The sequence below is a fragment of the Dama dama genome, chromosome 30 (genome assembly GCF_033118175.1).
Source record: "Dama dama isolate Ldn47 chromosome 30, ASM3311817v1, whole genome shotgun sequence".
Classification (NCBI taxonomy): Eukaryota; Metazoa; Chordata; class Mammalia; order Artiodactyla; family Cervidae; genus Dama; species Dama dama.
Genome location: NC_083710.1, coordinates 86276704 through 86301162, shown reverse-complemented (window position 1 = coordinate 86301162; position 24459 = coordinate 86276704). Strand labels below are relative to the sequence as shown.

The 24459-nt window shown below is 41.2% G+C and overlaps 1 protein-coding gene across 1 annotated transcript in view; it reads left to right on the top strand.

The window, feature by feature from the left end:
* The first annotated feature begins 1540 nt into the window (after positions 1-1540).
* NALF1 (NALCN channel auxiliary factor 1) overlaps positions 1541-24459 on the top strand; it is a 587247-nt gene continuing 564328 nt past the window's right edge. Inside the window, exon 1 of the mRNA XM_061133274.1 lies at positions 1541-2697. Within this exon, the coding sequence (XP_060989257.1) occupies positions 1801-2697 (897 nt within the window). The 5' untranslated portion in view covers positions 1541-1800. The remainder of the gene's footprint in view (positions 2698-24459) is intronic.

Below are 24459 nucleotides of genomic sequence, written 5' to 3'. Positions count from 1 at the left end.
CGAGAGGACCCCTGATTTTCCTAGCGTGACAGGCTTTTCCTTCTCGGAACTCCAAGAGCCAACGCTAAGGGGCACCAGAGGCTCGGATTGCTACGGCTGCCACCCATCAGGGCAGCCTGACGGCCCGGTGCTGCGGAAGTCCTGGGCGACGGCAGAGCCCAGCTTGGTGGGGGCTGGGCGCAGGTCTTCCGAGTGGGGGTCACAGGAGCTTGGGATGCTCCAGATCCGAGGAGGAATCCTCCGAGGTCGGAAGGATTGGAACTCGAAACGGTGGGCTAGTCAGTGAAGCCTGGAAGGCGAGGTCCTAGTATTTTTCTCTAATACTCTATGTGGCCACTTCTAATTTCCTTTTACTTTATGAAAAATGTCGCTGTCCTACATACAGCTAAGGATATAGATGCCACGCGCATCACCCCTGCCATATACTAAAATCATCTGACAAGATAATGCACTGGAAGCTGTTGATGTCTAGTTGTCCAGGGATCCAGAGACACATGCAAAGAGATCAGATGTCCCTCCTCTGCCCCCCGCCAGCCAATTCAGGTTTCCTCCCGTGCCCGCAGCCTCTCTTCGGAAGCCCACGCTCATTGTCTAGTTAAGGAGGCAACATCCAGACCCTCGCCGGCTAGAAGCCTCTGCCCACCCGCCGCAACTCGGACTTTCCCCCGGAGTCCGAGAGGGAGCAGGAGGTGCCGAAGAAATTCAGCAGGCATCCTCAACCTTGCCGTCCGCAGTCTGACTTTTATCAGTAATAACAGAAAAAAACCAAAGGTGGCGGGGGTAGGGGGGGTGGGGGACGGCAAGGCACGGCAGGCGTCAGCGCGCAGCCGCCCAGGCCGGCCTGCCGGCCCAGTCGGGCTCCCCCCGCCCACCCCCCGGACCCCCGGCGCCCTCGCCTCCCCCTCCGCCGGGCCGAGCCCGGTGCCAATGCGCCAGGAGGGAGCGAGCGCGGCGCGGGAGGAGGAGATGACGCACGAGCCGGCGCTCCCCCCCAAAAAGTGCTTCTCCAGGACGAAGATGGCGGCAACTTAGCCGGGGACTGAAGATGACTGTGGCTCTCGGGAGGCCCAGCGCAGGCGATTCGGCCCCGAGGTCCGGGGGAGGCGGCGTCAGCAGTCGGAGCCCGGCGCCCGCGGGCGGACCTGCGGCAGCGGCGGCGGCGGCGGCGGCGGCGGCCGGAGCGCGGGCTGGGGGGTGGGGGGGCGGGAGCGCCTTGCCGGCGGCCGCCCAGGCTCCGGACTCGAGCAGAGCGAGCGAGAAGTAGCCGCCGGAGGAGCCGAAGAAGGAGCCGGCGAGGAAGGAGCAGCGGGCGGGGGGTGGGGAGGAGGCGCCGGCGAGGCGCTCCGGCCGCAGTCCGTGGGCAGCCGAGACGCGGCGTGCCCCTGGCCGGGGAGAGCGGGCCGTCCTCCGCGGGGCCATGGGGACCCGCGCCCTGCCCGTGCCCGGCTGACAGGCGCCGCCGCCCCGCCACCTCCGCCGTCACCTCCTGCAGCCGGCCCGCCGCCGGCCACAGCCCGCCGCCGCCTCCGAGCGACCCTCTCCCCCCTGCCTCCCTGTCTCTGCATTGTTGTTTCCCACTCGACAGAGGATGGGGTCGGCGGATGCTTAGGTCGGAAGCGAGTCCTGCCTCCCCCCGAAGCCTGGTAATATTGATGTAGGCAACGAGCGAGAGGAGCGAGGGAGAGAGAGGAAAGGGAGGAGGGGAGAAGGCAATCGAACCCCTAAGTCAATGCATATTGTGGTGACACCGGCACCGGAGCCCTCGCGGTGGAGTCGGCCAGGGCTGTGCGCTCCCAAAATATGACCAGGGGTGCTTGGATGTGTCGGCAGTATGACGACGGATTAAAAATCTGGTTGGCAGCACCCCGGGAGAACGAGAAACCGTTCACCGACTCGGAGAGGGCTCAGAAATGGCGACTGTCTCTGGCCTCCTTCTTGTTTCTCACAGTCCTGCTCTCTGATCACTTGTGGTTCTGCGCCGAGGCCAGGCTGACCCGCGCCCGGGACAAGGAGCAGCAGCGGCAGCGGCAGCGGCAGGAGCAGCGGCAGCGGCAGCGGCAGCACGAGCCGTCCTGGCCCGCGCCCCTGGCGAGCATGGGGGAGCCCTCGCCCGCCGCCCAGGCGCCCAGACTCCTCTCCGCCTCCCCGTCCCCCACCCTGCCCCCCTCCCCGGGCGGCGGCGGCGGCGGCGGCGGCGGCGGCGAGGGCGGCCGAGGCGCCGACAGCCGGGGCAAGGCTCTTCCTCCAGGAAACTCTGCCAGACCCGCGTGGCGCCTGGAGACTTGTTACCCGCAGGGCGCCTCCTCGGGCCAGTGCTTCACGGTGGAGAGCGCGGACGCCGTGTGCGCCAGGAACTGGAGTCGGGGGGCGGCGGCCCGCGGGGAGCGGCGGCAGCAGACCCGGGGCCCGCCGCAGCCGGCTCCGCTCTGGAACTTGTCGGATTTTTACCTTTCGTTTTGTAATTCCTACACACTTTGGGAGTTGTTCTCGGGGTTGTCCAGTCCCAACACTTTGAACTGTAGTCTGGATGTGGTGCTCAAGGAGGGTGGTGAGATGACCACTTGCAGACAGTGCGTCGAGGCTTACCAAGACTACGACCACCACGCTCAGGAGAAATACGAAGAGTTTGAAAGCGTGCTGCATAAATACTTACAATCAGAGGAGTACTCGGTGAAATCGTGTCCTGAGGACTGTAAGGTAGGAACCTGTGGGTTTTTTTCCCCCCTTCTTCGCGCTGTTATTTCTGTGTGTGTTGGGTGGAGGTGTCTTCTAGAGTTTTAAAGTCGCTTTCTGACTCTGGTTTTGTTACTTCGACCATTGTTTTTGTGGTTGTAAGCGCCTGACCTGCTGCTTGACTTGGGACTCTCTTGTGAATTGCTGGTGGATCCGTGCCTTCTGAGAATCCTTGGCAGATCGGGAGGACTCTGGTCTTGTGAGATGATGAAGCCAGTGCTTTAACTATCTCTTAAAGCTACGGAGTTGGTTCAGATTCTGCCACTTTTTTTTTTTTTTTTTTAATGTAATTTGAGTGAAGCTTGTGAGGAAGACTGTGATGGGACTGAATACTGCTGACCACAGCTGAAGTCAGAACAGGCTAAGACAGGCCATGTGCGGTCTGGCTTACGGACCTTACACATGAAGTCTCTGATAGTGACATAATTAAGCTGGTTGGCCAAAGGGACAAGAGAAAGTGTTTGTGATTGTTTATGTGGGAAGAACTAAAAGCGTTTTACGTGTTTTCCAGGAGTAGTAGTGGTTGTTTCGAAAGTTTGGGGGCCTACCTAAGCGTATTTACTCACATGAGTTTCTTGTTTTCTCTTAGAAATGTGTATAGTTATTGATCAGAGGCTCAGTATGAGTAGAAAATTCTGATTACGTATCTGGTGATAACTGATCAGTGTTAGATTATTTGTTAGTCACCTTATGTAATTAGCTTGAATTTTTAGGATGCTCTCAGGAAGTACTAATTGGCAAATGCTTAACGGCACAACTAAAAAATACTGAACTCATTGATAACATATATTATCTTCAGCCCCTTCCTGTTGAATATAATAATGGCTGTAAACCTTGCTGGTTCACAAAGGGGTAGTGTATGCAAGTTTCTTAAGAAATGGCAAATGTGACCGTGGGCGCGTGTCCTAGTAGGAGTGTTGCTGTCCATGGTGCTGAAACGAGATTTTCTCAAGGGCTCCGTTGGAGATGAAGATACTGCAGTGACCTTTTAGTAGGGGAAGAAATGATGGCAGAATCTCAACAAACCCTGATGTTTTGTTCCAAAGGTAATTTCTTAAACAATAAAACAAATTAAAAAAAAATAAAATTTCTTAAGCAATAAAATAGTATTGCTTTTCAAAAGAAATGATACGCCATATTGTCTACCTTTCTCTTCATCACACCCTGAACCTCCCCCAAGGAACACAACTGAGCCTCCTTTGCCTCACTTGCTGGAAAAGTGTGGTCAAGGGCTGTATGGACCAGAGGGTTCTTGTGATGCTTTCACAGGAGATCTGGCCTAAGGGATACCTACTTCGACTGAACCCAGTTCGAGGGCTCTATTCTAGCCTGGATTGATTAGTTGTGCTCCTGACAACTAAGCTAAACTGAAACTAAGCTTGCTTTGCCAACGTTCTATAAGACCAGAAACGTAGCTTCTTTGCAAGTAATGATATTGCATTTGCAGCATTAATTTAGAATGCTGCTTCATTAGATCAATGGATCTTAAAAGATTTTTATATATTCTTCTTAACCATATGCCTGGGAATTAATCTTAATGGTAGAAGTTACTAATGAATGACTAGTATATTTATTGCATAGTTATTTATTTTGACAAGATAATGTTTCCTCAGAATTACAAGGAAATGGATCTGTCTACTAATTTACTACCAGTAAAAAACTTGCAAAGGTTTCAGTATATTTATGTTTAAAGTGATCCCTTGTAATAATATGAATTTTTTTGCTTCCTTGAATGTAAACTCTCATAGAAATTTCTAGTTACTTCAGTTTGCATAGGCTCAGTATTTACAAGGTAGTCTACATTGTAGACTACAGAACATTCTTAAATAAGTCTGTCAAATTTATTTTATTTGACTATTCACATAAATGTCTACGCATATATGCATATGTAAATAGATACAGAGCTTTCTCTTGGCCTGATATAGTTATCACCTTCATGCTTACATCATCATAGCTATAAGGTATAGTGTAGGTTAAATGAATATGTAATGTTATGAACTACTTCTGGATTATGTTTTCATATAAAGTAGTCATTGTGAGCTATATACACAAAACTACATTTAAAAAATCTTGATGCCTTCCAGAAATATTTCTTCATACTGAAAAGTAAACACAGACATTTGAGTTTTTCATCTCCACAACACAGGATTTATTACTTGTGATGCCTTGAGCTATTTTTTGATTGGTTGGTTGTCAGTTGGAAACGCTTGACATTTATTCCAGGATAACTGTTTTCACACAGTTTCAAATTTTAGGTGCCGGGGTGAGGTGTGTTCAGTGTGTGTTCTTGGTTGATAACTTACAAACCTATTGATTAGCTCCTTAGCTTAACATACAGCTTCTTTATGATTCTGCAAAACTGCAATCACTCCACATACAAAGTATATTACTTGACTTAAAATGCTACTGGTGGTCTTTGAAGAATGTATCTGAGTTTCTTTCTGAATGCTTTTACTTATTTCAAACATACTTATAATTATGGAATGATGTCTGTCTTCAGGGGCAATGTTCAAGATACATAGTTCATGCAAAATTTTCTGCATTTTAAGGTTAATGACAAAGTCTTAGGCTACATTAAAAGTAAATGCATTATATTTCCAGAATTGGTAATATATTCATAAAAAATCTAATTTAATAGTTTATTAATGTATTTAGATTTATATATAGGATATATGCTATAATATTAGTTATACAACTAATTAGAATTCATATTTTAGAGGAAATATATTAACTTTATAATACCCATATATAATTACATGATTAATATAGTGACTTCTAAACTTTAAAAGTTAGGACATGTTATTGCCTTCTAGTTTTATAATTGCTCTCATTAAAAAGAAATGCCACATTCCATATATGTATGCAATTAAAATGGATTAAATTTAATTTTTATTGAACTTGATTTAAGGGACTTTTGGCCCATTATACTGAGACAAAAAAAAAACAAAGCTTAATATTGACTTAATCAAATCATATTGCTTTGTACCTGTAATCACTGGAGATTAAACATAGCTTGGATTTACTTTAGTAAAGGTTTATTTGCAATACATAATAGAAATCATTTATGCCAAAGAATATTTTTTAATATTCTTAGAGATGGCTGGTTTAATTTTTAAAATAAACATATACTTTTATCTGGGAATTAAGAACAAGAACTTATGCATATATCATTTAGACTATAGCATTCAAGTAGCAAAAATTATGACAGTAATTCTTCTCTGGATTTTGCAGTTTCCTTCTAAATAATGTTTTTGACATACAGCAAGCATCTGACAAATCTGTGAAAGTTTTCAAGATGGCTGGCAATATTAAAAAATACACTCTTCCAAGCGTAAACAATTACATATGTACATTATTAACATGCCTTAATTTTTGCTTAGTTGTTTTTCTTATGAAGATTTTTTTTAAAAATATGCCATTCTTTAGCTTCTAGGCATTCTTGAAATTACATATTATAAAACTGAAATATTTAGGGAATATAAATGTCCGTGTTACAGGTAAACTTTTGTTACTAATAGTTTTATTCTTTAAGACAGATGGTCAGGAAAAGTGAGTTTGAGATTAGATTCTAATATAAATCACTGCATCACTGTATTTTAATTCTCTTAGAATAGATTATAATCCTTATACTGTCAAGAATGTATGCATTCTTACACTTTTATTTCATAATTTTATGCTAAAGTAAATTATATTGCATATTTTATTTAACAGACAGTGATCAGAAGAATACTCTGCTAATGTTCCTGTATGTAAGAGTTGTGATGCTCACAGCTTTGGGTATCGTTTGCAGAAATCACTCAAAAACATTAAGCAGTTTGAGAATGTAAAATTTGGCTACATAATATGCAGTTTAAACAAAAAGTCATTTTAAAATTCTTATTTATTTAAATGTCATACACTGTAGATATTTTAAAATAATTTTTAAGGAAATAAAATATCTAACAATTTTTTCCATATAAATATATTTAAAATATTTTGCTGTAATCAGTTAAGTGCTACTGTATATATTATGACAGTATCTGGAGTGTGGAATACATCTGCAAATAGACCTCTTTTACATTCTACCACTGTATTATTTTCAAATCATATTTTTATGACTGAGTTGCTTCTCTGCAATATCACACAGTCTAATCTTCAGATGATCACTTTAACCATTAATAAGGCCATTTGTAAGGTCAAAGCCACTATCATAACTTTTTATGACCAGATTTTTATTTTTAATATTTTTGCCCCATATAAAAATGGGGTGCATTATAAACCAAGGAATGATTTTTTAAAAAAATTCTGACTTGTAACTGGGTCAGATTAGTAGCTATATAGGGCATAACCATAAAATTTTAATAATTGCTGTTATACATTGGTTTTAATCACTTTAATTAGATGAGCTTGGTGTTTGCATATGCAAGGTGAATTAAAGTATAAAGGAAAAAAATCAAATAATGTTCTCAGTCTCATGGTCTCCCACAAATAAATCAGAATGTATTAAGATATATTTTGATACTAGATTGAATGTACAAAAACAAATCTGTAGATAGCTGTTTGAAACACAATACTATTTTGGTTTGCATTACTGACCTATTGCTTTAATTTCAATTCCCCATTTCCTTTTCAATCTTAATCTTCTTTGTTGACCTCACGTTGACTAGGCACCAAACATGTCATTGTTCACTTTATGTTGACTTACACTGAAAAGATGTTTCTTCAATATCAGTTAACATTTACTCTGGATCAGTGGTCCTTGGCATCATATTAGACTATCCTGGGAATCTTTGAAAACACGCCCAGCCCTAAGAGATTCTGTTTTCATTAGCCTGGCTTGCGTCATGAGCTTCCAGTTTCCCTGAGGCCATGCAGCCTAGGGTGAGAACCGTTGTTGTAGTTGAGTGACAAGCAAAGTGGAAAGACCTTTTAGGTCCTGCGCCTCTGTAACACATAGTAACCTCATTGGTTCAACAGATGAGAAAGGAACTTACATTGTTTCTAAGTGGTAAAGGCAACAGGACATGGTCAGGGGATAGGGGGCGCGAATACCCTGTGGCTGAGGAAGTCACATGAAATGCGAACTAGTGTGCGAGGTTTGGGGAATGTGTCAAGGAAAGAGGAAGGCCAAGGCCGAGGAGGTCACATGAAATGTGAACTAGTGTGCGAGGTTTGGGGAATGTGCCAAGGAAAGAACATGGAGTGAAGGGTGCAGAGAAGACCAGAGCTTTGAACATTCAAGGATGGGCCTATTGGCTGTGGATTTTCTGTCTTTCAGCCAGAACTGAGTCATTATTCTGTTGTTCACTAATGGACTGAGCACATGAGTGCAGAAATTAGATGATTGTCTCTCTGTGAGATGATCAACTATTTGATTAGAGGAGCCTCAGCCTCCTTACTTTGTCTCTAATTTTAGCTTGTATAAATGGCTAAAATTTAGACTTTTTCAGAAGTATGCGTTGGTTTTAAGAGAGAACATTTCGGCTTTTCATAGTGTTTCATGTGGTTTGGTTTATTCTTTCTTCACCTATTTACTTTATTAAACCTAGAGAATTACTAATTCATTTTTATTGTTCTTTCTCCATTATAATGATGAGCCATATTTCCTCTTTTACTTATTTCTATCATACTGGAATAGCTAGTGACATTCATACATTGTTTTGAAGATACAAGTTGCTAAGTAGACACAGAATGCTACCACACTTAATTTAGAAATTCATTTTAGAGGGATCTTATCATTGTTCTGTTTTGAAGGGATTGTAATATCATCACATTTTATTGTTTTGTTTTTTAAAAGTTTAGATTGGAAAATGCTGTGAAACACTAAATTTAAGTTTTACATTAAGTTAATAAGCAATAAAACATTACAATCCAAATAATGATATTTCAGTAATAAAATGTTTTAATTTACTTTGATTCTTTAAAAGTGAAAATAGGAATTCACATCTGCCTTTCTTTGGTAATAAATAGTTCATGATTTATACTATGTATTGTGTAGAATGCATGAAAATATTTCCTTCTTGGGTGTTAAAAGGTTAGTAGCTGGTTTTCCCTCTCTGTTTCTACACAGAATCATTTACTAAAAGAAAAAGTTGTAGATGCTATTACAGATGGTTAAAAAAAAAACCTGCAAAAAATGCACGTTTACTAGTGTTTAAATTCAGTTATTGATCTTAGCAGCAGTAGTAATATATCTGCACATATGTGGGATGAGTGGATGCAATAATTACTTCTTTAGAAATACATGGGAATTATATGTGTCAGATGCTCTGCCCCTCTTGAGAAGGAAATTGGGCTCTACTCAAAACTGTGAGTCCTCACCCCTCGATTTCCTCTTCTTCCTGCCAGTGTGCCCTCTTGCTTTCATCTGGCTGAATCCTCTCCTGGCTTCTGGAGGCTCCACTCGCCGGGCCCGTGTCCCGTGGCAAACCCAGAGTTCAGAGATCTTACATCTCTGCCTCTCCACTGCCATCAGAAATAATCAGTCTCTTTCCGCCTGAACTCTCACTGACTTAGTTTATTTGGGAAAAAAAAAATTGAACTAAGATTTAAATGTATGATCATGACAATGTATTGGTTTTCTCAGAAAATGATTTGAGTCACTCAGTTTAAGTGCTAGGACGAGCTTCAGTAGTGGCTAACAAGTTTTAGAGTTGATTACAGGTCAGAGACTAGTCTAATTCATTTACTCATCGTCGTCTTTATAAGTACTATCACGTGTTTTACAGATGAGTAAAGTGATGAGTGAAGTTAACTCTTCTGAGGTCAAGCAGCTGGTAGTGTTAAAGCTCAAGCTCACGTCCTCACCTTACTGTGTTTGCTTTCCCCTCTTCATTATGATAATTACAGTCATACTAAATAGTGAAAGGATAAGTATATAAATCCACAAATACCTGTTAAGATTTTTGCCATATTTACTTTTTAATTTTTAATTTATCATTAAAAGTGTTTTATAGATGATATAGCAAGCTATGATGGCAGACAGTTTGGAGTCCTAGACAGCTGGAATGAACAGCCAAGAACTCCAGGTTCATCATTTCAAAGTCTTGTTGGGGTGGGTGCTGCTGCTGCTGCTAAGTCGCTTCAGTCATGTCCGACTCTGTGTGACCCCACAGACTGCAGCTCACCAGGCTCCCCCATCCCTGGGATTCTCTAGGCAAGCATACTGGAGTCGGTTGCCATTTCCTTCTCCAGTGCATGAAAGTGAAAAGCGAAAGTGAAGTCGCTCAGTTGTGTTCGACTCTTACAGACCCCATGGACCGCAGCCCACCAGGCTCCTCCGCCCATGGGAGTTTTCAGGCAAGAGCACTGGAGTGGGGTGCCATCGCCTTCTCGGTTAGGGGGTGGTTAAGACTATGAATAAATGGTATGACTATCAGCAGAACACTTAGAGTTCCATTTCGAGGGGAACAGAGGAAGGATATAGATACAGTTCTGGAGGGAGGGAAGCAGACTTTGGAAACCTGTGATAGTTCTTGCACTGAATTTGTAAGTTCAGTAAGATACAGTCACTTTTTGTTTAAAATTTTTAAACCGCCATCCAATTTTTACCACAGTGTTTTAAAAGATGTTGAGTTTATGAGTTGAGAATTGTGTACATATTGCCTGAAATCTGTAATCATTAGAAATCTTAATATTCATCTAAACTTTATTGGCCCTTTATATGTCCTCTTTCCGAATACAGTCACACTGAGGGGTCAGGGCTTCAGTGTATGAATTTGGGGGGACATAGTTCCACTCACACATTGAGTAAGCTATATGGCAAGAGCTGGAAGAAAAACCTCTGGAGAGATATTAGTGCTCAATTGTGAAGAACCGTGTATCCCATGCTAAGGGCTTGAATCTCATCCTCTATGTGATACAATATCAGAAAGGAATTTTAATCAAGTGATTTGCTTGGGATGGTTTGTTTTCCTCAAAACTTAGCCCTGGCAGCAATATGTTGATAGGTTGGAAGAGGGTGAAGTGATGTCAGAAACTCAATTTCAAATTATATTTCATTTCAGTTAGTCTAAATTTAAATAGCCCCAAGTGGCTAGTGGCTACCAGGATGGAGAGAAGATTCTAAATGACTATGGTGGCTATGGAAGGGGAGAAGAAAGCAAGATTCAGGAGACTTTTCTGAGTTAAAATTTACCAGTTGCCATGTGGAGGAAGGATTTGATTCAGACTTCAGGAAAGGTGATTCTCTGGGTGTGGATGCATGTAATGAGAAGCAAATACAGGAGGAAGAACACATTGGGATTGAGATTAGTGAAATGACAGGAGTCCATTCTTGGAGATAATGCCATCAGGAGATGTCCAGTAGATAGTGAACCATGCAAGTTGGGCTTTTGGTGTGGCATTTACTCTCTACACATGATGTAGTTTGATCCAGGAAGCTGTGGGCAGAGAGGTGATTAACCGAAACAGATTACATGGAGGGAATGTTAAAGATGAATTATGAGGAAGAACAACGTTAAAGGGTCTGGGCAGAAAAGGGACCAGAAAGAGAGACTGAGAAGAAACAGGGAATGAGAGTGAAAATGGGAGGATGAGAACAGGAGAATGGGGGAGGGTAGGAGGGGCGGAGGCGGACGGAAAGGAGAGCATCCTTAGACTGTGAAGATCCGAACAACATAGGGAGGAGTTTTAAGAAGAATGTAGAGTCAGTCAAGAGTGTCTTGTGTTTCAGAAAGAACATGTAGGATGAAGCCTAGAAATAGGTCACTGCATTTGACAATTAAGTCTTGTTGAACCTTACAGGACTGGCTTCCATAGAATGATGAAAGAGATGTCAAATTGTGATGCATTAAGGAATGAGCTGGAGTTGATGAAATAAAAACTAGTTTGAATGATTCTTCATTAAGTTCGGCCATGAAAAGAAAAGGGAAATGAAAAGGTGGGAAGATGTGAGTTTAAAGGGATAAATATTTTATGATGAAATAAGCATTAGAATATTTGTAGCTTTTGATCTAGGACCCAGATGGGAGTATGATGTTGAAAATATCACTTTCAGAAAAAATTAGTGAAGGCACCAGATCCCAAACAGAAGATAACAGGCTCTAATTTATTGCTTATTCTCAGGAAGGAGGGAGGTTTTATCTTTGTACATTGTGCTGTGCAGCTAAGATCCTTTGTTTTGTTGTTTGTATTTTAAAGAGGAACAATGCTTTAATTTCGGAATTTCAGACAATAAGTACAATTATTATCTTGAAAATGCTTAAATAAAGTAGAATATTCATTTTCAAATAATAGAAAATAATTATTGGCTGTAAATATGAGATCATAAATAATTATATGTGTCACTGTGAATTATTTTCTTTAGGAATGTGCTGCCCTGGAGTTCAGTGACATAGAGTCCATGGAATTAAATATGGCTATCTCATTATCTATTTTCTTCAAAAATGTTAGTATGTTTAATAGAAAGTTCTAAAAATAGAAATTAATTTTAAACCTAATAGAGAAGTATAGTAAAATAGTTACAAGAAGTATTGAGGATAGACTGGGTTCAACTCCCAGTTTCATCTCTTATTAATTATATGACATCATGCAAATTACTTAAAATAGGGATTCTAGCACCTCTTTCATAAGACAGTTATGGGATGAAATCAGGAGACTCCCAGGCGTGTTAAAGTATCTAACCTGGGGCTTGATGATGCCCAATAAGTAGAAGCAGTTCATTAAAACCCATGGGGAAAAAGCCCTGGGAAATCAGTAAAATTGCTTCACTTGAGATCTCATGTAAATTTTCTGGTAAGCAACAGTCAATTACAAGAGTTCTATAAACAGATTTTGTATTTTGCATGATAAACCTGATTTTACTACGTCTACATCCCTTCCGTTTCTCTGGAAAGGTGACTAAAGGTGAGTCTTTAGAATGAAACAGAAAACAAAAATTCAGCTAAAAACAAAAATTTAGGGTGAAAATGTTGCATTCCTAAAGCCTGACTTTTCCCCTTGTCATTTTAGATTAAAAATTAACATGTGCTGGGGTTTAGACTCAGTGGATCCTCTTAGATTATGGCAAAGAAACTTGAGCCCTTTCGTGTACAAACCTTTTGGGGAGGACACATGAAGAAACCGTTGTAATGACCCTCCATCTCCCAGAAACCTTGGGTTGAAAACAATCTTGGGAGAAATTCTTTGTTATGTAGTTCGTCAGGCGCTGCAGAGTCTCCCATGCCTCCAAGCTCCATTTTAAACGTCGCCCTTTGCTGTACCCTCTAGCTGCTTGTCTTTGTGTTCCGTTTTGGTCGTCCTTGTTATTTTCTGCTCTGCCTCTCCATTTGCACACTCTGCCATCCTTAGTGTTTTTGTTAACTGGGAAGGGAGAGGAAGCAGAGTTAAAGGTCACCTCAGCATTTGAACTAGAGCTGGTGGACGAGGCCAACATAGCAGGTGCTGAGATACGCCAGGCAGAACTGGGTAGACCAGAAGACTGTGAGCTGTGCTCCGTGAGCGGGTCCATGGCTGCCCTCAGAAAGAAGAGACACAGCGAGGTTCTTTACCTTGGTACAAACTGCCATATGGAAGCGGGGGTCTTGCTCCAACAAGTGGGTTGGTTAAGGCTTGCAGAAGGTAGGAAGCGTGCCAGAGCCCTCCCAGGTGAGTGTGGCCCAGACAGAACTCAGGCCGGTAGAGTCTGGCCCTTAGTCTCATGGCCTCTGACTTGATTACAGTGTGTTCAGCCTGCCACAAGTCAGTGCTCATCTAGTTTTTTTTTTTTTTTTTAATATTTTAGGGGGAGAATGTGGGTGGCTGACAGCAGGAGTGGATAGAATATGAAGTTCTTTGGCACATAAAAGAAATTATAACTTCTTTCATCCAGTTTTTCTGTTGCAGCAGCTGGGTGTAGGAGAAGAGCATAGGCCTAAAAGTCAGAAACACATAGATTTACATGGCTGTTCCATCAGTTCCTGCAAGATGTGGGTACTTACATATCCATGTTGGGGAAAGAAGGAATAGGTATATAGTAAAATGTAGCTGGCGAGGGAGTTCCCTGGTGGCCTAGTGGTGAGGATTCCGGACGTTCACTGTAATGACCTGGGTTCTATCCCTGGTTGGGGAACTGATACCCTGCAATCCGTGTGGGCAAAAAAATACATATATATAGTTGACGGGTAGAGCTGTCATCTGTTCATCCAGGCTACTCTGAGAAGACAGGATGGTGTCACCCTGCAGAGCTTGCCCTACTGTTAGACGCTGAGCTGATGGAAAACATTGACAAGTTTGTCCTAATCCAGTCATCGGTTTCTGACCAGAGCTGTCCTGGTGCAGATCAATTCCCTGACAGAGACTTTTGACTTATTTTCTGTAGAGGCATTTAAAAAGGCACTGGTGGTATATTTAATCTTGGGAGTCACAGTGACCCTAGATAAGCAGTGAGAGTCTGTCTGAAGAGAAGCAAGTATTTTTAAAAAGGTGAATCTGAATCTTAAACCATTAAAAACAAACAAACAAACAAACAAAAAACAGAATTTCCTGTTCCCCTGAGTGAAAATGAGACAGGTCACTGTGGGCTGTTAAGCAAGCATTTGGGGGAATCCGGGCTTTCTGAAGCAATGGCTTCATGCCACAATTTGGAAGTCACTTATGAAAAAAAGGAGCCCTTTCCTTATTTCAGTTTAGACTTTTTAAACAAAACATTCATTTTCATTTAATATGTCTGAAAATTCCAGTGAGATGGAATTCAAGTCTGAGTAAACAAAATCCTTGTCAACATAGTTTGGCTTCTTTGATGAATATAGATTATTTTCAACTGGCATAGTTATCAACTGCTCAGTCATGGACTTGATTTCTCTATTTGATTAATTGGCTATTTAAAATTATTAAAATAAATGATTCAGTCTTTAAGTCCTTGTGTTTTTTGATTGTTTGACTTAATGGATGGAACAGGCCAACCGTGTATATGCTGCTTCACCTACAAGAAGTCAAAGCAGTTATTTATCTAAATAATTTTTGACAAGCGCGAGCATATTAAAAGAGTGCCCAAACTCTTTTTGTTTGTTTAGTCTTGGAGGAATAATTTCTTATTTCCAAATAACTTAAAAATCTGGAAAAAGTTAACAAGATCCATGAATATTTGTAAGTCTCAAATCTGTAATTTTATGTTTCATACTTTAGTAAGTGCTTGAACTTTTCATAACAAAAACCTAAAATGGTTCCCTGAGGGCAGCAGAGTTGATTTTTGATAATCCTCAATTATTTCATGAAGGTAGAGACTTTAAAAGGCCCTGGTAAAGAACATGGACAGAGAGGCTAGGCTTTGCCCCAGTTGTGCTGTCCAGACGGCAGCATGTCAAACGTGCCCAACTTGAAGTTCACTGACCATTGGTGGTGGTTTAGTAGCTAAGTCGTGTCTGACTCCTGTGACCCCATGGACTGTAGCCCGCCTGGCTTCTCTGTCCATGGGATTCTCCAGGCAAGAATACGGGAGTGGATTGACGTTTCCTTCTCCAGGGGATCTTCCCTACCCAGGGATCGAACCTGGGTCTCCCTCATTGCAGGCAGATTCTTTACCAACTAGGCTACAAGTTAGGTTCTGTATTACAGTTTCTCTAGCATTGCACTCTAATTGGATGGATGTTTAAGTTTTTCATAGTAGCCACTTTAAACAGACAAATGCAAAAGCTCAGCAGTGCACATTTGCATTTCTTTACCACTTGTTTATATTAATAAAGATGAAAACAATATAGCTAAAGGCACTCAACAACTGACTTTTTTTTTTCAAGTCAAGACTAGATTTTGTTGTAGATGAACTATAGTAGAGTTAACTCATGATAGATATTGTCTGGGCTTCCCTGGTAGCTCAGCAGGTAAAGAATCTGCCTGCAATGCAGGAGACACGTAGATGTTGTTTAGGGAAAAACATTTTCCCTTCATCTAAATGTATCAGTTTATCTTTATGGCCTGACCTCTGACCCACATGTGAGCAGATGAAGGTGCTGCAGGGAGACCGAAGGCAACACACAGTGGTTACTGAAGGTCCCCGCTCCCCACTTCCTGTGTGACTGATGATCAGACTTCATTTTTGTCTGTGTAATGTGGTCTCCATTCTGGGCTCTTTTGTATGGCCCTGAGCCTATTCTTATTCTCCCGTTTTTGTTTTTTTTTTTCCTACTGTGACAATATATGATGTGTCTAATGTAGTAAATTATTAAAGAGAATTTCCCAGGAGGCTGTTCAACTCAGTCCCTCTGATTTCTCCAGTTAATGGTGAAGGGCCGTTCTCAAGGGCTACCAATGCTGGCTGTGAATTGAGCAGGTGAACCAGAGGGGCCAAAAGAAAAGAATGTCAGGCCTAAAGAGAACACACCCATCTTCTCAGAGTGATCACAGTGGTTATTTTAATCTTCTTTGCCATCCAGATGTATTAAAGGATGCTGCATAAAGAATATTTCAATAACTTCATTTGTAATCATCGCCTCTGGAAATGCACTTCGTCATACAATTTTTGGTGCTCTATAGGGAAAAAAAAACATAGTATAAGGACGAATGAATATTTCCTTTTAAAAACAGATCTTTAGTGGAAACTGTTCTTAGATAATTTGAGCACTATTATTATATGGCAATAGTAATTTAGGCACTGAGATAAAAGATATCCCACAGTGCACCTAGTTAAAAAAAGAATAAATTATCAGATGCTTCATCATGTGTGACTCATGTATGGACATGAAAAAATTGTAAGAAATTTATATATAAACAGGATACTTACTAACCTAAAAGAAGGAAGGAATATGAGGGAAAATCCAGGAGAATATTTGATTCTTTTTCTAGCTACTTGTTAATGAGAGCAAGATTAAAAGGCATGTACATCTCTTAAGCTAAAAGCTGTGGTGTTCATTTTCTGCTACAAAACAACAACAACAACTTGGTAACAAATATTTCTTTTCACGTGGTCTTGCTTTCAACCTGTAAATGGAAATTAGATTTCACTTAGAGCTTTGAAATCAGGACAGTGCTGCAATTTCAGCCTGAAATTGGTTCTTCTAACTTGCTTATAAATTCATTCTTTCCCTCTTAAAAATACAATCGGCCCCAAGTCAAATAATTACAAAATACTAATTTTATAAAATATGGTGTTTGATATCTTTGTTGCTGAACAAGAAAGCTTTTTATATGGCAAATATAAACACAGTATTTTATTTGTACATGCTTCTTTATGGGTAATTATGGGTTTCAAAAGTAATAAACAGCAGTGTAATTATTCCATAGCTTGCAGTGGGAATGTGTTTCCTTAATCTGGCCACTTAAAGAAAGAAACAACTATTCATCTCTGAACCTTTTCAGAAAAGCAATTAAAAAAAATTCAGTGTTTTTTTTTCAAATTTAGAAGGCTTTAGAAAAATATATCATTGTTTAGTTCTGCTGATTAGTTTATTAATTTTAAGAGACTGGAAAGATAACAACTCTATAATGGTTACTTCATCTGAGAAATCACCTAGACGGGTCAGATAGTTCCAAAACTTTAAGTAACCCACAGAGAAATGTTTTAAAATACCATGTTCCACTTAAGAAGAGCATTGTGACATCTGTGACTTACTTTGATCTAGTTTGGCAGAAAATATAAAAGTATAATAATTATGGCAACATTTGCCAAATCTATATTATGGTTATATCAGTGTTTAGTTATTAGTCTTTCAAATTTTCTGTATGTTTAATTTTTTTCATAATTCAAAACTGTTTTAAAAAAGAATCAATAGTCTGCGGGGAGGAAAATGTTTGCTAATTATGCCAATATTACTAATGCAGTCTGTGTAAGTTATTTATTTATTATAATTTGGTAAACTGGCACTGTGGCTTAAAAAAATCACTTTCCAAGCATGTCTGTATCATTTCACAGTATGGAATGAGCTAGAGTGTTAGCAATATGATAAGGAAGAAGCTGAATCCCTAATGGATATTCAGGGACTTTTTGTATTACTCATAGAGAAATAAATATAAGTACAGTGACTGCTTTGGTCCTCTGATGAAGAAACTTTGTTAATCAGTCAGCAACCCAAGTATAGGGGAAAAAATGATGAAAAGCTATTTCTCTATCTTTGTAAATGTTAATTTTGCTTCTTAAATTTTGATTTGATTCATGGGTAGGCAGCAAAGCTATGCCCAAAGTTGGAGGACAGTTTTCTTCTCTGTTAAGATCGTGTGTTTGCACTTTACAGTTAGCGCCTAGTGTTGGTGCTAGACCCAGCTTATTTAATTCTCTGAAGTAGGTCTGATAACTATCCCCATTTTGAAGAAAAGCTTCCCTGGTGGCTCAGACGCTGAAGCGTCTGACTACAATGTGGGAGACCTGGGTTCAATCCCTGGGTCCGGAAGATCTCCTGGAGAAGGAAATGGCAACCCTCTCCAGTACTCTTGCCTGGAAAATCCCATGGATGGAGGAACCTGGTAGGCTACAGTTCATGGGGTCGCAAAGAGTTGGACACAACTGAGCAATTTCACTTTCTTTCTTTCTTTCTAAGCACAGGACATAAGACTTTTATTTAAAACTCTTGACAATTATATTTGTTTTCTATTACATTGCTATAGTATAGAACCAGTCCTGATTTTCAAAGATTATGGAGAAGGAAGAAAGTTGAAAATAACTGAAAACATTAGCGTGAAGACGATTTCTAGCAGCATGTGGATGTACTTGTCCATTTGTTTCTCCTGTTAGATTTTGGGATAACTCTTAAAGCTAGGAATTACAACTTATTCCTGTTTTTTGTGTAATCACTTTTAAAGAAGAAAAGAAAGAAAATCTGAGCTCGTGATGGTTATAAAACATTGAGGCAGATTCTTTGATGCTTCTCCACCTGAGAGGATGCAGGCATGCCCTCCCTCTGAATCTGGGCATGCTTATTATGACTGCTTCACTCAAAAGACAGGTACAGAAATAGTGCTCTGTGACTTCCAAGGTAGGTGATACAAGGTTATGCAGTTTCTTCCTTGTTCGCTGGGACACGTATTCTTGAAGCTTTGGGCTGTCGGTGAACCCAAGACCACCATCCAGTAAGGAAGCCCAAGCCACATGGAAAGACCAAAGACCATGTAGGCTTCCTCATGGTCGGTCTCGATTGAGCTCAGCCTTTGGGTTGTCCCAGGCCAGGTGCCACACGTGTGAGTGAAGGCTCCAGGTGAGCCCAGCCGTTTGTCACCAGGAGCGCTTCAAACCTTCTCAAAGCACCAGACACTCCAGAGGACGGAAAAGCTGCCCTCTGTGTGATGTCTGATATCCTGAGGCAAAGAATCCTAGCTGTAAAAAGTAGCTGCCGCTTTACACTACATTTTAGTGGTTTGTTACGCAACAATAGATCATGGGACTGTGTTCAATAATAGTTTGTTGAATGACTGATTCTCCATTAAGTGAGAGGTTCCATTGAGTAAAACTAATGAACACTGAAATAAAAGAAACCTATGTGGTCTCATATGCATTACTGATTTTTTTTTTTCCCCTCTCTGGTTAGCAGTGCTGGCAAGTTGAAGTTGTTCTTGTGACATATCCTCCTGGCAGTTCATTTGATTTATTTAGTAACCAATGTTGATGCGTTGACTCTTGTGGCCAGGTCATCATCTGAGGAATTTTGACATGTATGGTGTTAAGACACGATGCCTGTGGGCAGGGTGCGTGCAGCGCAACTGAAAAGATGCACTTTGAGGCTGCACATGGACAGTGCCATGGAGAGACAGGGCACAGGCGTCTCCAAAGAGCTCCTTCCGGCCTGCGCTAGGCCACCCCCGTGTGTCTCACCGTGTGTCCCTCAGCGCAAAGTCAGGTGGGAGCTAGCATACCCATCCACATGATTAAAGTCTCGAAATGTGTCTGCTGAAATTACCTGCAATATTCAGTTGAAATCCTCATGTTTCGATTTCTTTAAGATTAACGAGCTGTAGTGAACTATATATATATAGTGAACTGTCCACGGGGTCACAAAGAGTCGGACACGACTGAGTGACTGAGCTGAACTGAACTGATAGTGACCTGCTGCTGCTGCTGCTGCTAAGTCGCTCAGTCGTGTCCGACTCTGTGAGACCCCATAGACGGCAGCCCACCAGGCTCCCCCATCCCTGGGATTCTCCAGGCAAGAACAATGGCGTGGGTTGCCATTTCCTTCTCCAGTGCATGAAAGTGAAAAGTGAAAGTGAAGTTGCTCAGTCCTGTCCGACTCTTAGAGACCCCATGGACTGTAGCCCACAAGGCTCCTCCGTCCATGGGATTTTCTAGGCAAGAGTACTGGAGTGGGGTGCCATTGCCTTCTCTGGATAATGAGCTAGCCTACTTGAAATTGAATAATTTATTCTGCATTTATGACTTAAATTGTTTTCAGGTGGTTGATTATTATGATATTCTCTTAGCCACAGGCTTTTACTGTTCCTTAAGAGGAAGTAGTTACATTTTCACTCGTATATTAAAATCATCACTTCTTGTATCATGTACCTACTAGCCGTATCTTTAGAATATTCTAAACATCGTTTGCACAAGTTTTCACATTCAATTTATCTGGAATATTTGGGGAAGAATTAAGGGCCAGAAATCAAGAAAGAGAACTAGGCCCAGTGTAATCAGGAGCAAGGATCTGAATGCTGGGTAGAGAAGGAAGAGGCAAACAATCGTCATGAAGGAAAGCACCAGTCAGCGTTTTAGTACTTTTGTTGTCCAATTGCTAAGTCGTGTCCAACTCTTTGTGACCCCATGGGCTGCAGCACACCAGGCTTCCCTGTCCTTCACTATCTCCCTAAGTTTGCTCAAACTCATGTCTATTGATGCCACCCAACCATCTCATCCTCTGTCACCCCCTACTTCTCCTGCCCTCAGTCTTGCCCAGCATCAAGAGTCTTTTCCAATGAGCTGGCTCTTTGTATCAGGTGACCAAGGTATTGGAGCTTCAACTTCAGCATCAATTCTTCCAATGAATATTCAGGGTTGATTTCCTTTAGGTTGGACTACTTTGATCTCCTTGCTGTCCAAGGAACTCCCAAGAATCTTCTCCATCACCGCAATTCAAAAACATCAATTCTTTGGTACTCAGCCTTCTTTATGGTCCAACTCTCACATGCATCCTTTACTAAGCATTTTATTCAATGGAGTGCTTACCAGTTTTCATGGATAATTTCAAAACTGAAATGATATTGTATTTGACTTCTTTTTAAAGTTTAAAGTGAAGCAGCTTAAGTTTGGTTTGCAAACAAACAAAAAGCAATCCCCACAGTTGAGAATTTCCATTGTATTAGTTACTGCACTGTAACAAATACCACAAACTTAAAGACTTAAAACAATGCATGTATGTTATCTCTCAGTATCTGTAGGTCAGATTCTGATGTGGTTTTGATATGTCCTCAGCAAGTCTTCAATCAGTGTGTGAGCCAGAGCTGGGGTCTCAACTGAGACTTTACTAGGGAAAGATCAGATTCCAAACCCGCGTTACGGTTGGTGGAGTTTGTACCTTGCAGGCTGTGGGCCTGGGGCCCTTAGTGCTCGTTGGCTGGATGCTGCCTTTGGTTCTTTGCCAGGTGGCTGTCCCTCAGCTGGTCCACAGCCTGGCGTCTTGCTTCTTGAAAGACAGCAAAGAGGACATTTTCTCAGCAAGACAGATGTTACAGTCTTCTGTAACGTCATCACGAAAATGACAGCTGTCACCTTTGTCCTCTTTTGTTCTTTGGAAGCAAGTCCCAACCCTGAAGGGGAGATGGCTGGGCTTCCCAAGGATGTGAAGAGCAGGACAGTGGATGGTGGCACATTAGACACTGTTTGAACATCAATTACTGTTAAGGTCCCTCAGAGATATTGGTCTCTAGATAAGCAGAGACCATGTCGTTTATTTTTAAGTCCTCTCAGGCAAGATACATCTTCATTTTTGTTTTGTTACTAGGTCAGTATTTGATACATGTGTAACTATTAATGTAGGAGATCATCAGCATTATTAAGTACAGATGCATTTTATTGCAGGGGCGTATGTAAAGAAGGGACTTCCCTGGTGGCTCAGATGGTAAAGAATCTGCCTGCAATGCAAGAGACCTGGGTTCGATCCTGGGTCGGGAAGATTCCCTGGAGAAGGGAATGGCAACCCACTCCAGGATTCTTGCCTGGAGAATCCTGTGGACAGAGGGACCTGGGAGGCTGCAATCCATGGGGTCGCAAAGAGTTGGACACAACTGAGCTACTAATACATACACACACATATGTAAGGACAATCTTATTAGACTTGATTCTGCATGGACATAGTGAAATTTTAATTAAAGAAATTGAAAGAGATCATTTTCAGTCCATCTTCCTTCTTCCAAAATTGTTTCTGTGTGAAATTAAATTTTAAACTTTGCCTTGTAATATTTTTTAGAATTTAAGAGATTTGCTATACTCATGGAATGATATCACATAAATGCTTCAGAAGAATGCAATTTGTTTCCTAAAATGCATTTTTAGGGTAAATTAATGAATTTTAGAACCTGTAGTTTCTAAATGGTGACCTATAATTCCATAATAAGATTGATTTGTTTAGACCAATAGAGTAATCTCGTATGCCTATTTAGTCATCCATATAAATCTCATTTGTCTGGAATGCTGCCCATAATGCTAAATTCAGATTAAAAATTTCAGCAGTGGGATTTGAAATAAGCATGAAGGCACTTTAGGGCAACTGCCTTTATGACTAGAGGCCTTAAAACTATCTGTCTTCAACTGTTCTGGCCCAACTAGAATACTTAGTTCTTTTCACCAATTCTGGAATGGCAGACATTTTTCTAGGAGCAACTTCTGTTTTAGTCCTTGATGCTCATTAGGACTCAAATTCTGCATACCTAACACTGCTGTACATTTGTGTGTGCATGTATGTGTTTAGTCGCTAAGTTGTGTCTGACTCTTTGCAACCCCATAGACTGTAGCCCACCAGACACCTTTGTGCATGGGATTTCCCAGGTGAGAATACTGGAGTGGGTTACCATTTCCTCTTCCAGGGGATCTTCCTGACCCAGGGGTTGAACCCATATCTCTTCCATTGCAGGCGAATTCTTTACCACTGAGCTACCAGGGAAGCCCCGTGTTATATTTATTTGAGTAAAATGGTTTTCCAATGTCTTGCTTACTGTATATATATATATATATATATATTTTGGTGGGGGGAGAGTAAAAATATCCTTGGTGTAGGACTGGGAGTATTAAATCAGACTTGGGAGGTAAGTAGGCAGTATCAATCAGGATAGATCAGGTTATGCTGAGTCAATAAACATCCCCAAATGCCAGTGACTTACAATAATGACACCTCCTAGAGATTTCTTTCTTGCTAACAATATATGTTGTTGTGGATTGGCAGTGCCTCTGTTATACATTTTCAATCCAGACTTCAGTCTGACAGAGCAGTCGCTGCTTAGAACATTGTCAGTCTTGTGGCAGAAGGAAACGAGACAGAGTACCATACTCTGGCTCATAAAAGTCCAGCTCAAAAGTGAGACAGACTGCTTACAGCTCCATTTCACTGGCTGAACCGTCACACGACCATTCCTGTATTCAGCAGAGCGGAGAGGAAGCTGGAATGGCAGGCAGCAGTACAGTCTACCAGAGCTGGTAAGGATAAGATGCAGAGAATCTGGGCTCAAAGAAGATCTATTTTTATATTTCAAGTCTTTGCTGATGGCTGGTACTTTTAAATGTATGTTTTTTAAAAATTATATATTAAATCAACTCTGCCATTACCTTTCAAGTTTAAAATGAGGCTTTTTTTTTTTTTTTTTAAGGAAAGTGTAAGAGTAACATGGAAACTTACATTACCGTATGTAAAATAGATAGCCAAGGGAATTCGCTGTCTGGCTCAGGAAACTCAAACAGGGGCTCTGCATCTACCTAGAGGGGTGGGGTGAGGAGGGAGATGGGAGGGAGGTTCACAAGGGAGGGCATTTATGTACACCTGTGGCTGATTCGTGTTGAGGTTTGACAGAAAACAACACAATTCTGTAAAGCAGTTATTCTTCAGTAAAAAAATTAATTAATTAAAAAAATTATCTAGTCAATAAAAAGGAAAGTATTCCAAAGATTACCTTATTTGTGGCATTTTTTTTGGGATGGTATGATAAATGCAGATAAAATGATATAACTGATAGATGAGACTTTTCCTTATGCAATTTTAAAATGTAAGTAATTTGAAAGCAAATTATAACTTTCTCCCCTGGAGAAGGAAATGACAGCCCACTCCAGTATTCTTGCCTGAAGAAGCCCATGGACAGAGGAGCCTGGAGGGCTACAGTCCATGGGGTCGCAAAGAGTAGGACACAACTGGGGGAGTGGGTTGATGTGTATAGTGATGTTTTGGAGTCCTCTCCCCAAAAGCACAGAGGTTAAAGAATCCCCAATTTAGAAGAGTGTTCTCAATTACGTTTCCCCATTTATATTACTGTGGTTTTATGAATTTAAATTATCTGAATAGATTTGCTTAGTATTGAAGAATGCTTAGTATTGAAAATGGAAAACAAAGTTTAGAGATATGCTCTAATTTCTGAATTTATACTCATTGAGGAACTGATGTGGAGGAGTGGTTAGACTGGTGTTTGGGCAAACAGGGTAAGTTTCGGTTTATCACTGGTCTTCATGTCTCAGCTTCCACCCATTCTTGTCATCAGCAATCTCAATTCTACTGCACAGATCAGACCTTTGGTTGTTAAAAGAAGTTGAAGTGGGGGCACTATTGGAAAAATGAGTCCAAGCATATACCATCCAGTAACATCATCTTGGTATTTAAAGAAGAGAATGGAATTAACTATCCTTCATCTGGACTTGGGTCATGCCAAAGTGATGAA